Below are 14217 nucleotides of genomic sequence, written 5' to 3'. Positions count from 1 at the left end.
TAATCATGCTAGCAACATGCTAGTTACTTGTTAATCATGCTAGCAACATGCTAGTTACTTGTTAATCATGCTAGCAACATGCTAGTAGATGTAGCGCATGATCCTGATCTATTCTGACTGATTCAGCAGTGCATGTTATTCTAGAGAAACAGAGGATGTTTGTTCTTATAGATCATCATTAAAATAATAACCTTTTCCACTGACGTGATCAATCTATTCTCCTGGAACATGTACAGAGAAAGGGTTTGTTTTTTATTATGAGCAATAACAGATACTGATTATAACGGGCTTATATTAATATATATATTTTTATTATATTTGGATAGTATAACCAAATTTAATTAAAATAGATTTGAAAAGATAGGATAATTAATATTAATATATAAGTTTTATATAGCGTGTATATATAAAATAAATAATATATAATTTATTATTATTATTATTATTATTTTGTATGTTCAGGTGGGAAAGTTGCAGTTGTTCTGCATTTTGTGTTGATCCTTTGGATAATATAAAAAAATGTAATAAAAATAGAATTGAAAAAAGGAATAATTATTAGGAATTAAAAATGTATGTTATGTAATTAATGTTATACATATTTATAACTTAATTCTAACCTCATTCTAACTTATTAGATATGTTCAGTTGAGAAAGTTATTGTTCTGTACTTTGTGTTGATCCTTTGGATAGTATAACAAAATGTAATAAAAAAAAACAGTTGAAAAAATAATGTTAATATAAATAATTAATATTAATATTATATTATATGTAATTATTATTTTTATAACTATTATATACGTTCAAGAGGGAAAGTTGTAATTGTTCTGTTTTTGATGTTGATCCTTTGGACAGTATAGCAAAATGTAATGAAAATAGAATTTAAAAAATAACGTGTGTAGGGTCAGCTGTGATGCTGATTTGAGCTTATTTTGAATTTATTTCTTATATTTATTACAATATATTTTTCATTTCTTTGAGTGACTTGTGTGTGTGTGTGTGTGTGTTTTAAGGCATGAGCACGGTTCACGAGGTGATCGTGGCGCGTCACTGCGGGATGAGGGTCGTGGCTCTGTCTCTGATCACCAATCAGGCGGTGATGGATTACGACAGCGAGAAGAAAGCCAATCACGAGGAGGTTCTGCAGACGGGCGAGCTGAGAGCGCAGCAGATGGAGAAACTCGTCTCCACCATGGTCTCCCGCATGAGCTGCGAAACAACAAGACACTAAAGCACTGACCGCCAACACATCCACATGCACATCGCTAGACAAGAATGCTAGTCATAGATGTCGGTTTTTCTTTTACAATGTTTACAGGAACAAAGTGTTTTAGGAAACATTTCCCATCAAACAAAGCACTGCTGCTCCTGTCATCGCCAAAGTTATTTTAGTTTAAACTGATCATGGTATCATTGTTTTAATGTGTATTTATTGTGTCCAAACGTCTTAAAAGTGATTTATTTAAAACTTAAGTTAAATAACACATAAGTCCATTCGTGAAGAAAATAGTTTTAAAAAGAAGCACTGTTACGGAATTCGCTGTGAGGTATTGAAGGTAAAGATGACTGTATTTAATGCAACTTATTTATGTAAACGAGCTTAAACTGTAAGGTTTTTGAAGTTGTTTTAAATTGCACTAAATGATGGAGTATATTGGTGTTTTATGTGTCAGTTTTAAGACCTGAATTGCTGTTTTACTGACTTTAACCAGCACTTTTCCCAAAAACATTTATTTTATTGACCTGAACTTTGAAATTGCACTTCAAGCTTTGTGTTTCGTAGTTGTTTCTATGATCTGCTTCAATGCAATTAAAACGATGTTGCTGTACCAGCAGTTTTCTTGGTTTGACATTGTGCTACTGTAATTTTCCTACATCTTTCTAACCTTTTAACACGTTGTATGCTTTTTTAGCTGGTTTTTTTTTACTGAATCAACTGGTTTTTAGCTGTTTTTGCTAATTGAGCTGGTTTTAGTTTTAGTTTTTTTTTTTTTCATCTGGTTTTAGCTGTTTTTTTTTACTGAATCAGCTGGCTTTAACTGGTTTTAACTGGTTTTGTGCTAAATCATGCTCCTAACATGATTAGTGACTGTAAGCAACCAGCCCAAGTACCATAGTAACTGCATATCAACACCCTATCGACCACTCCGAGTATGTTAGCAACTGCATAACAACACCCTAGCAACTACTCTGGGTACCCCAGACACCGCCCTGGGTAACCTAGCAACCACATAGCAACACCTTAGCAACCACCTCAGGTACCCTAGCAACCACATAGTAACACCCTAACAACCACCCCAGGCACCCTAGCAAGTGCATAGCAACCACCCCAGGCACCCAAGCAACCACATAGCAACACCCTAGCAACCACCCTGGGTACCTTAGCAACCGCATAGCAACAACCAAGCAACCACCCTGAATACCCTAGCAACCACATAGCAGCACCCTAGCAATCATCCCGGGTACCTTAGCAACTGCATAGCAACACCCTAGCAACCATGCCAAGTGCCCTAGCAATCACATAGCAATACCTTAGCAACCACCCCGGGTACCCTAGAAGCACCCTAGGAACCACCTTGAGTACCCTAGCAACCTCATAGCAACACCCTAGCAACCACCCCAGCCCTATAGCAATCTGTCTTTTTGTTTTCCTGATAGACTGTATTGCCTTTAAAACATTCAAATTTAATCTTTAAGACTATTTTAAATTTCAAACTACTTAAAACGTCAAGCTTTTATTCAAACTTTTTCAAACTTTCTGGCTTGAGGCGCCTCTGTTTTCCATCCAATTCCAGTTTCCTCAAACTCTCCTTACAAATAATTTCCGTGACATCACACATCAATTCTTGTCCATAAATGGCTAAAATGTCCTTCCTTCTTTTGAACAGACATTTCTCATAACTTTTTTTCTACCATTCAATGAAGATAATACAGGCTAGATATTACTAGTGTAAACCTTGTTTTGTTTTTATGTGACTTTAGTTTTGTTTTTATTGCAGCCATAAAAATACAGTGAATCTGTAAACAAATAAATGCATGCAACAGGCCTGCACATTTCGCATATGATAGAAAATATGTAAATAATCAGACCTGTACACAAATAATCAGTGATGTCAGTTCATCTCTGAAACAGGCTCACTGTGTCCCTCTAGTGGATGTAGTGGACTTAAAGGAAAAGACGGGTACTTTTAAGTTATAAATAAACCAATATGTGCATATCTTACATTAAACATGTTTATAAATTAATATAAATGCATTTTTATACAGCCACTGGACATCATTTTGCGAGCAGCAGAGGTCTGATGCATCAATATTTGAGTTGAGTTTCGTTTCTGTAAGTCCTGTATCTATCTATCTATCTATCTATCTATCTATCTATCTATCTATCTATCTATCTAACCTAGCACCCTACACCCTAGCAACTGCCTTGTGTACCCTAGCAACTGCCTAGCAACACCCTAGCAACCACCCTGGGTACCTTAGCAACCGCATAGCAACAACCAAGCAACCACCCTGAATACCCTAGCAACCACATAGCAGCACCCTAGCAATCATCCCGGGTACCTTAGCAACTGCATAGCAACACCCTAGCAACCATGCCAAGTTCCCTAGCAATCACATAGCAATACCTTAGCAACCACCCCGGGTACCCTAGAAGCACCCTAGGAACCACCTTGAGTACCCTAGCAACCTCATAGCAACACCCTAGCAACCACCCCAGCCCTATAGCAATCTGTCTTTTTGTTTTCCTGATAGACTGTATTGCCTTTAAAACATTCAAATTTAATCTTTAAGACTATTTTAAATTTCAAACTACTTAAAACGTCAAGCTTTTATTCAAACTTTTTCAAACTTTCTGGCTTGAGGCGCCTCTGTTTTCCATCCAATTCCAGTTTCCTCAAACTCTCCTTACAAATAATTTCCGTGACATCACACATCAATTCTTGTCCATAAATGGCTAAAATGTCCTTCCTTCTTTTGAACAGACATTTCTCATAACTTTTTTTCTACCATTCAATGAAGATAATACAGGCTAGATATTACTAGTGTAAACCTTGTTTTGTTTTTATGTGACTTTAGTTTTGTTTTTATTGCAGCCATAAAAATACAGTGAATCTGTAAACAAATAAATGCATGCAACAGGCCTGCACATTTCGCATATGATAGAAAATATGTAAATAATCAGACCTGTACACAAATAATCAGTGATGTCAGTTCATCTCTGAAACAGGCTCACTGTGTCCCTCTAGTGGATGTAGTGGACTTAAAGGAAAAGACAGGTACTTTTAAGTTATAAATAAACCAATATGTGCATATCTTACATTAAACATGTTTATAAATTAATATAAATGCATTTTTATACAGCCACTGGACATCATTTTGCGAGCAGCAGAGGTCTGATGCATCAATATTTGAGTTGAGTTTCGTTTCTGTAAGTCCTGCCCATCATAAACCAGTCCAACTAGAAAAACACGACAACCACACGCACTGAGAAACTCAACCAGCAAACATGTCCAACGAAGGTAATTAAGCATAATTTATTCATAACGATTATAGGAATTTAAACAGGTTTGTTATTATATTTGTTTGTTTGGAAAAACCCTGATAAGGAGCACGTATTCATTATAGGTTGTTTTATGCTGTAAATGTATTTATCTTTCACAGTGAACTAAATCACGATTGTAGGATATAATTTTAATAATGATGTAATCATACTTCATCATATTTGCTGAATGAAAATCAATTGTTTTTTAAATGAATTTTGGGCTGCTAATTCCAAAAACAGTTATAATAATTTTGCTTTTTCATGTCACACTTTCTCACTAAATATGATGCATTTCGTTGCATTTTTGCTTTTACAACCATTTGTACGGTGAATTAGTTTCATATTCTCCTTTACTTAACAGAAAAAAAACACCTGATTCCTGTCTGAATCGGAGCCAGGTTCCAGCTATTTGTTCAGTTGCAAGCAGAGGATCTAATTGCAGTGATCAAACACAAACTAAATGAAATAAAACAAGATGCACAGGAGAAAAGAAAGCACCTTTACATAGACAACACTGGACGAAACCGAAAGCAAACACAGGGCTATAAACACACAGGATAATAACAAGCCGAATACACACAAGACACAGGTGGAATTAATTAATGAACAAAATAGTAACCAAGACAACAAGATGACAAACAGAAACCAAGCAAACAAGACGCAGGGAAATGTAGAACTATACTACTTTACACATTACTTTATGCCTTATCCACTCTTTTGCAGATTGTATGTTAAATTATGCATTTTGAATGCTTATTTTTGTCATTAAAATTATTTTCAAGATGCAGGACTGTTATTTTGCTTGATACTTTGATTTGACATGATCACTTTTTCATCAGGAGCAGATGTTCAGAGCAGAAACTCAAAACCGAGGAAGAGACCCGCTCAGAGCTCTCTATCGGGTTCTGGTTCCAGCGATCCGCTCGCAGTGAATCCAGTGCCAGATGAACTGCGTCTGGTTCTGCTGGGAAGAACCGGTGCGGGGAAAAGTGCAACGGGAAACACCATCCTGGGAGAAGATCGATTTGATGCTGAAGTGAGCATGAGTTCAGTCACTAAAGAGTGCAGGAGAGAACGTGGAACAGTGGAAGGACGAAAGCTCGTTCTTGTGGACACACCTGGGCTTTTTGACACCGATCTGACAACTGAAGAACTGCGACAGGAGGTAATACATTGCCTGGCCTTGAGTTCTCCTGGTCCTCATGCATTTCTGCTCATCATACCGATAGATCGATATACAGAGGAGCAGCAGCGCACCGTAGAAATGATTCTGGAGATGTTTTGTGAGGACATCAGCCATCACAGCATCCTGATATTCTCACACGCCGACAGACTCAGAGGAGAATCCATTAGAGAGTTTATTTCAAGACAAAATCCAAAAGTTCAAGACCTCGTGGAGAGATTTGAGAGGCGTTTCATGGCCTTTGACAACACAAACCTTACAAACCGAGAACAAGTGAGTCGACTCCTGCAGAAAGTGGATAAACTGCTGGCTGTGAATGAGAACCGTCACTTCACTAATGTAGTCACAGAGGCCATGCAGAAAGCCCAGAAGATAATAGAAGAGAGAATGCAAGCAGAAACGGCTGAAAGAACGAGGAAAATAAAGCAGGAGGTCAAGAAAATGGCTGATGCTCGTTGGCGTGCGTTCACTTCTTACATGAATGAAGAGAAGCAAGAAACTGAACGAAGAAGGAAACGCATTCAAGTCAGGATTGATCAGATTAACACGGACATATTGAAAGAAGATCAGAACGTGGAGCCGATCCCAGCAAGACTGAGACGGTTCACAGAGTCTCTGCAGACGGAGCTGGAGAACATGAGACGACTGGAGGAAAGAGAGATGGAGGAGGAGAGAGAGAGAAAGAAGAGAGAAGAGAAAGAACAGAAGGACCTGGACATCTGGATCCAAGAAGAGGAGCAGAGGAGGCTGAGCGAAGGAGGACCGAAGAATCTACTTTCTCCAGATCATATTAAAATGCTGACTTTGCTTTCCATGTTTTTGCTGGGCGTTGGGGCATCATTTGCACCCGCTCTCTTACCATTCCTGTTCCCTGCAGCTCCGGCGGTGGAAGCCGGGTTGGCATCGTCGATTTTGTCCAAATTGTTAGCTGCAGAAGGATGGGGTTTCGTTTGGGTGGTTGCTGGAGTCGCCAAAGCCGCAGTGTTGACCCGCTGCTCCATCCAGTGACCCGTCCATCATTTATATAGCCCCATTAACAACAGCAGCAGCTGACCAATGTGCTTTACAACAGCAGATAAAACTGATTAAAAAAAAAAATCACAGCTAAAAACAAATTATATCAGCATTATATCAGCAAAATGAAATTTACTGTGTGAGAAAAATTCAAGTTTACAGAGTTTTAGTATCAGTGCTACATTAAACTACTATATATAGACCTGGTTTCACAGACAGGGCTTAGACTAAGCCAGGATTAGGCCAAGATCTTTTTTATGCCCAAACATGCACACTACACACTGACTAAAATTTAAAAAGTGAAAAAGCATAATAGCACCCCTTTAACATGCCTTAGAAAAAACATAACTGGTGTGCGACAAAACAAAGGCACTGATATTTTTTAACATCAGTCAGTGCAAGTTTCTTTCAGTTGAAACAGCTCAGACTTACACTTTAGTCTAGGCTTAAGTAGGGCTGGGCGATAATTCGATAACGATAATTATCGCGATATAATTTTCCTCAATACAACGGTATGAAGAGTTCGGTAAATGTTTGATATAATGTTATTATTTTTTTTGTTAAATAAACAAAATCACTGATAAATAAAACACACCTTAGTATCGATATTTTTTGTTTGAGTATCGATACTTTTCGATACTCGCGTCAGTACGATATAGCGAATATAGCGAAACAGCGCTGTGAGATCCAGTGTGAAGCGCTTGAACTCAGCAAGGAACACAAATGACTCGGTGATTTAAACTAGTTTGAAGCCAAACAGGAGAAACACTGTGTGCAACGAACGAGACAGTCAGAAGGCTACTGTTTTTCATAGTTATATTTTTACCATGGAATTGGGGTGCTATATGTGTGGTTTTAACTGTGTTTATCATGATTTAAATGTATGTTACTATGGGAGACCAATGCTTAATTTAAAAAAAATTACAAAAAAAAAAATCCTTGGTCAGAATAAATGTAACCATTTAAAACTGAGGTTGCTACAATTTTTACAGATGTTACTGATTTTGATAATGCACAAAAATTTAGCTCTGCATCCTAACTCAAGATACTATCAAATGTGCATTTCTAAGAGACAAAAAAAGTGATATTATTATTATTAATATTATCAGGCAACCCAAAGCTGTTTCTTGATTTGAAACAATATCACTCATTAGAACACGCAGAAACTAAGAAATTAATTTTTCTATTTAGATTTATTTTTTTTTTGTTAAGGAAAATTAATGGTCTGGTTTCTACAACTTTCACTTTGGAGCAAAAATCTAGCTTTACACTTGAAATAAATAAAGATTTGACATGTATCGTGATAATTATCGATATTGTCTGATTAAAATTATCGTGATCATTTTTTTGGCCATATCGCCCAGCCCTAGGCTTAAGCCTTGTGTGTGAAACCGGGGGATAATGTATAATAATGCAGTGGGGGAATATTTGTGGGTCCTGGTAATGCAAAACGTCTCATGTTAGGAGTAAAAAGTGGCCTACATTATTTTAAATAAATCTAGTCAGTGACAGAGTGCAAGCATATTCGTCTCAAATAATAACTCTGTATTTTCGGCTTCAGAATCATGAATATTTTTATTCTGGTGTCACCGTTGTCCTGTGCAATGAGTTACCAGAACCAAGTCCAAGCCTATTAATCCCCCCCCCACACACACATTTTCTGTTAACCTTGGCGTATCGCAGTAATATTGTATTGTGAGTTCAGTATGGTGATATGTATCGAATCGTGAAATGAGTGTATCATTACACTGTTAGTTTATAGTGATTGTATCCACCTGTATTCCTCTAAATCAAGTCAAGGCATGTGTATCGTGTCTCTGGACTTTATTATGTAACGTGGCATATTAGTGTATATTGCATAATTAATCCATGGATTAATATACAATTAAAACCCTATGGAATTAATTTTTAAAAATACACTTTGGTTTCCAGGTTCTTTTTTTTTTTTTTTTTACTTTTTTTTACCCAAATTGATTAGTTAAGCTTGTTGGTGATATATGAATTTTGACCTCAAACTCAAACTCAAAAAAAAAAAAAAGAAAAAAAAAAAAGGAAATGTGATTTATAAATGACAATGCAGTGTTTAAAGGCATATATCATATGTGTAAGAGTAGACGATGCACTGTAAAATAAGACTTTAAATGTTTGTTTTTTAGATTGTGTCTCAAAGGATAGCATTGCTTGTGTTTGTTGCAAAAAGAAAACTAGAACTGAATAAAAGAATACATGTGACTTTATAAAAATTAAAAGTGAGTGGTTAGTTTAAAAAAAAAAAGTAATGTAACGATTTCAAGTACTTTATTAAAGTAATGTAACTGATTACATTTTATTCTAAATTTGATTCTAAATTCCAAATGAATGTTTTCAACTGATAATCATTTATAATCAATCAAAGCAGGCAGGGTTAACCTTACAGTATTCAGCACTAATTACTATCAGACTTTCTTCATCACTTAAATTAAGATTATAATGATTTAATTTTAAAGCGCAGCCACCACAGAATCAGACTTTAGCAGCTCTTTTTACTTTGATATCGTTCTGAGGTTAAATACTGATTTAAAAACATAAGAAATAGTTTAATAACTGTGTTTTAAATCAAAAATTTGCATAGCTATGACAGCAAACACTGGCATCTAACCATGCCTTGGAGAAAAAAAACAAAACAGTTAATCTTAAAAAATAAAGCATATACATAAACCCATATAGAAAATAATAAAGCAGGTATCAAATAAGCATGTGTCCTATTCTTTATCAACATTGGTGTCTCATATTTTAGAGCAGGCAATGCAATTTAGGAAAGAAATCAATCAAATCTGTATATGTGTGAAAATATTCATCCTTTGCAATCAGTAACATAAGTAACTGTAATTTAATTACACACGACTGTTTTCTCAGTACCTGTAACAGATTACAGTTACATTTATTGAAATCAGACACTCGTTTTCTTAGACGCTTGCAGAAAAAGGCTTCCCAAAACTAAGTTACTGGGTTAATCTTTTTCATGTTTGCTTGGTTGGTAGATACACCGGAGACATGATTATAGCACTTACAACCTGGAAAAGTCAGATTTTCATGATATGTCACCTTTAAAGTTTTTACTTTTTTGAGTTATTGAAATGTGATGTTTTTTTGTTAGAAATAAATTATTACTCTGTCTCCTACTTTGTCTTTTCCCTATAGCATGGTCAGATTTGTCTGTAAGCATATTTTGGCATCTTTGTATAGTCTCACCCAACACAAATATATATCTAAAAAAAAAAATTCTACAATTTTAACTTGAGATAAAATCTAAAACTTAAGAGGTTAAGTTCATTACAACAATGGTTTATAGATTTCAGTCTATATGCAAATAGGCGAAATAGTGGCTATTGATATTTTGATATTTTGATACCGTCATATGTCACCAGAAGTCACCAAATTTTTAGGTTGTGGCTGTCTGAACTTACTGGAATTATTATTTTTTTTTTTTTACTGAAGTAAGTTATAACATACAAATATGCATATTTTACATAAAAAAATGGTACTTTTGGAGGTAAATAAATAAAAAAATTAAAAATGCATAAATTGATATATATATATATATATATATATATTTTTTTTTTTTTTTATCAAAGATAGTGATATGACATTTGTTAAAAAAAAAAATTAAAATTGGGATCACATCTGAGACCTTCATGCCCAAATTTGTCCACGAAGGACCAATTAAGGGCTGCTATACGAAGGATGCTTGAGGTTTAATGATTTTATGTTTGTTTTTTAATGTTATAAACCCCAAGAACTATTCTAAGTATTTTTTATAATTTCTTGCATTTTAGTGCAAAAAGAGATCAGCGAGCAGGAGTATGTATGTAGTGTGCATTGTCCGAGTAATAATGCTGTAATCATGGTTAGAAGTAGTATGTCACATGTGATGTGTGTCTCTGCTGCTGCAGGCGTCTTGTCCAGCTCAGTGGAACAGAAGATCTATGTTGAACTCAATGAAACGGTTCCGTGTGTCCGACTTCTGAACGCCACGCATCAGATCGGCTGCCAGTGTGAGTCATTCATTTACCTGCGGTGCATTTCAAACTCTGTGTTAGGATCGCTGTGATGTACGGCCTGATTGTTTTATTCATCTCTCAGCGTCTATATCAGGAGATACAGGAGTCCTCCATGTGCTGGAGACCGAATCAGACCTGGACTGGATCCTCAGCTCAGGACCGCATCCTCCGTACATGGTGATCATGGAGACGGCCTTCTTCAACAGGTGCTGTGACGTCCGTCTGTCTGTCTGTCTGTCTCTGTCTGTCTGTCTGTCTCTGTGTGTCTGTGTGTGTGTGTGTCTGTCTCTGTGTGTCTGAGCTCATGTGTTTCTCCTGCAGGTCGGTCATGATGAGGATGAAGAACTCGTCCAGAGTGGCTGGAGTCGCTGTGATCGTCTCAAAAACAGGCCTTGCTGATAATTTTTCACCTCACACGACCTGCCCCAACCAGAACACAGGTGTGTGTGACTGTGAGTGTGAGTGTGTGTGACTGTGAGCGTGTGAGTGTGTGTGACTGTGAGCGTGTGAGTGTGAGCGTGTGACTGAGCGTGTGACTGTGAGCGTGTGACTGTGAGCGTGTGACTGTGAGCGTGTGACTGTGAGCGTGTGTGCGTGTGACTGAGCGTGTGTGAGCGTGTGCGTGTGACTGAGCGTGTGACTGAGCGTGTGCGTGTGACTGTGAGCGTGTGCGTGTGACTGAGCGTGTGACTGAGCATGTGACTGAGCGTGTGCGTGTGACTGAGAGTGTGACTGTGAGAGTGTGATTGTGAGAGTGTGACTGAGTGTGTGACTGTGCGTGTGACTGTGCGTGTGACTGTGAGAGTGTGATTGTGAGCGTGTGACTGAGCGTGTGACTGTGCATGTGACTGTGAGAGAGTGTGACTGTGAGAGCGTGACTGTGAGTGTGCGTGACTGTGAGTGTGAGTGTGTGCGTGACTGTGAGTGTGACTGTGTGTGTGTGTGTGTGTGTGTGAGAGAGACTGTGAGTGTGCGTGACTGTGAGTGTGTGCATGACTGAGTGTGTGCGTGACTGAGTGTGTGCGTGACAGTGTGTGTGTGACTGTGAGCGTGTGTGCGTGTGACTGAGTGTGCGTGTGACTGTGTGACTGTGTGTGACTGTGTGTGTGACTGTGTGTACGTGTGACTGAGTGTGCGTGTGACTGTGTGACTGTGTGTGACTGTGTGTGTGACTGTGTGTACGTGTGACTGAGTGTGCGTGTGACTGTGTGACTGTGTGTGACTGTGTGTGTGACTGTGTGTACGTGTGACTGAGTGTGCGTGTGACTGTGTGACTGTGTGTGACTGTGTGTGTGACTGTGTGTACGTGTGACTGAGTGTGCGTGTGACTGACTGTGTGTGACTGTGAGTGTGACTGTGAGTGTGAGTGTGTGTGTGACTGTGTGTACGTGTGACTGAGTGTGACTGTGTGTACGTGTGTGTGACTGTGAGTGTGACTGTGAGTGTGAGTGTGTGTGTGACTGTGTGTGCGTGTGACTGAGTGTGCGTGTGACTGACTGTGTGTGACTGTGAGTGTGTGTGTGACTGTGTGTGCGTGTGACTGAGTGTGCGTGTGACTGTGTGACTGTGTGTGACTGTGTGTGACTGTGTGTGAGTGTGAGTGTGTTGTGTGTCTGTGTGTGTGTGTGTGTGTGAGTGTGTGTGACTGTGAGTGTGTGTGTGACTGTGAGTGTGTGTGTGACTGACTGTGTGTGACTGACTGTGTGTGACTGACTGTGTGCGTGTGACTGTGTGCGTGTGACTGTGCGTGTGTGCGCGTGTGTGCGTGCGCGTGCGTGTGTGCGTGCGTGCGTGTGTGCGCGTGAGTGTGTGCGTGAGTGTGTGTGTGACTGTGTGTGTGTGACTGTGTGTGAGTGTGTGTGTGTGTGTGTGTGTGTGTGTGTGTGTGTGTGTGTGTGTGTGTGTGTGTGTGTGTGCGATTGATGTCTATTACAAGTTGAATGGTTTGTTAGTCCTTCATCTCATCAACATGACATTCAGATGAAATTTATGATATTAAACATGAGTTTAACAACTTGATTATTTTGTCTTTACAGACGTTAGTCGGTTTCCTTAAAGAAAATGCCAGTCTACTTTTCTTATATTTTCAATATTTTATTTTCATTATTATTATTATTATTTAATTATAATTATTTTAGTTACTTATTTTAACCTATAGGCACAATAGATTTGAATTCAATTGGTCTAAAAGCATCAAATTATCTATTAAAATTGTTTTAATATCTTAGAAGTTTCAGGTAAAATCACTCTTTTACATATTTCCATAATTATGTACAATGAAGTCTATGCTATTTTGTCACAAATTACTGAGTTTTATAGACACACACAAATTCAGTTTTAAATAATTTTTTTAATCACTTGATGACCCTTGAAAATGTTGCCAGTCAGGATCATAAAAATATTTCCGTGATCGTTTATTCAGTTCACACAGTGCAATGTTACAGAAAAAGATTTACAGCTTTAAAAACATAAAATATGTTAAAGATTTGCTGATTTGTGTGGATTCTGTTGGGATAGAAATAGATTAATACATTGAAATATGAATTTATTGTATATCATTATTATTAATTAATTAATTATTATATTAAATATCATTATTAATTATTAAAATTAATTTGTCATTTAGCGTTTCATGTAAATATATCTTGATTTTGGAGTGTTTATATAAATGTTGCATATTATTTTACACAACAAAACGTGATTTCATTGCAATTGCAATCATGCATGAAATAAAGTTATTAATAAAATGTTCTTGACATTCTTAAATCAATAAATATATTTACATGAGATGCTGAATGACATAAGATAACAACCTGTTTTTTGAGAAATGTATGAAAATTAATTGAGGTTTATGCTTAAAACGAGAAAAAATAAGAAATAAATAAGAAAAATAATCTTGTTTTCCCTTTGAATTGCGTTTATTTTTCTGAGCCTTTTGGCAGATATTTTTGTTGTTTTTTTAAACACAAACACTTCATTTTGATAAGTTTGTAAGAAAACAAGACTTCTTATCTTATGCGATTTTGCATCTCAAGAAAATGATTGTCTTGATGTAAGAATATTTCGATATTTGCACTGGAAAACAAAACAAAAACCCAAAAATACAGTGTTTTATGATGAACTTGTGGAGAAAAGAACGTGATGAAATTGAAATAAAATGGGGAAAACTGAAGAAATGCTGAGCAGTTACAACACTTTCCCACATACGTGTGAAGCTCAGTGTGTGTGATTGTGTTTTCTCGTGTTTCAGGTGTGTATTCTGCGAGTTACGGCTCTGATCTAGCGAACTGTAACGTGACCGTGTGGAATCCTCTGGGGAACGGACTGTCCTATGAAGACTTCGCTTTCCCTGTGTTTGCTCTGAAAGACGAGAATCAGACTCAGGTCATCCGTAAGGTGAGTGTCTCTCTCTCAGGTGTGTGCATGTGTTCATCACA

General features: G+C 37.3%; 3 protein-coding genes across 3 annotated transcripts in view; all 3 read left to right on the top strand.

The window, feature by feature from the left end:
• The window catches only part of pnp5b (purine nucleoside phosphorylase 5b), an 18435-nt gene extending 16609 nt beyond the window's left edge, over positions 1–1826 (top strand). Inside the window, exon 6 of the mRNA XM_016480853.1 lies at positions 1011–1826. Coding sequence (XP_016336339.1) covers positions 1011–1228 — 218 coding nt within the window. The 3' untranslated portion in view covers positions 1229–1826. The remainder of the gene's footprint in view (positions 1–1010) is intronic.
• Positions 1827–4507: 2681 nt separating this feature from the next.
• On the top strand, positions 4508–6980 carry LOC107684568 (GTPase IMAP family member 7-like). The gene is made up of 2 exons (XM_016480857.1): positions 4508–4520; positions 5383–6980. Exons 1-2 carry the CDS (start codon positions 4508–4510, stop codon positions 6732–6734), a joined length of 1365 nt encoding a protein of 454 aa, XP_016336343.1. The 3' UTR covers positions 6735–6980.
• A 3658-nt stretch (positions 6981–10638) lies between these two features.
• The window catches only part of LOC107684567 (nicastrin-like), a 6759-nt gene continuing 3180 nt past the window's right edge, over positions 10639–14217 (top strand). Inside the window, exons 1-4 of the mRNA XM_016480855.1 lie at positions 10639–10774; positions 10863–10986; positions 11102–11220; positions 14031–14195. Of these exons, the coding sequence (XP_016336341.1) occupies positions 10639–10774; positions 10863–10986; positions 11102–11220; positions 14031–14195 (544 nt within the window). The remainder of the gene's footprint in view (positions 10775–10862; positions 10987–11101; positions 11221–14030; positions 14196–14217) is intronic.

The sequence above is a fragment of the Sinocyclocheilus anshuiensis genome, unplaced genomic scaffold (genome assembly GCF_001515605.1).
Source record: "Sinocyclocheilus anshuiensis isolate Anshui unplaced genomic scaffold, SAMN03320099.WGS_v1.1 scaffold533, whole genome shotgun sequence".
Lineage (NCBI taxonomy): Eukaryota > Metazoa > Chordata > Actinopteri > Cypriniformes > Cyprinidae > Sinocyclocheilus > Sinocyclocheilus anshuiensis.
Note: the sequence above shows the minus strand (reverse complement) of the source record. Positions and strands in the feature narration are given on the sequence as shown.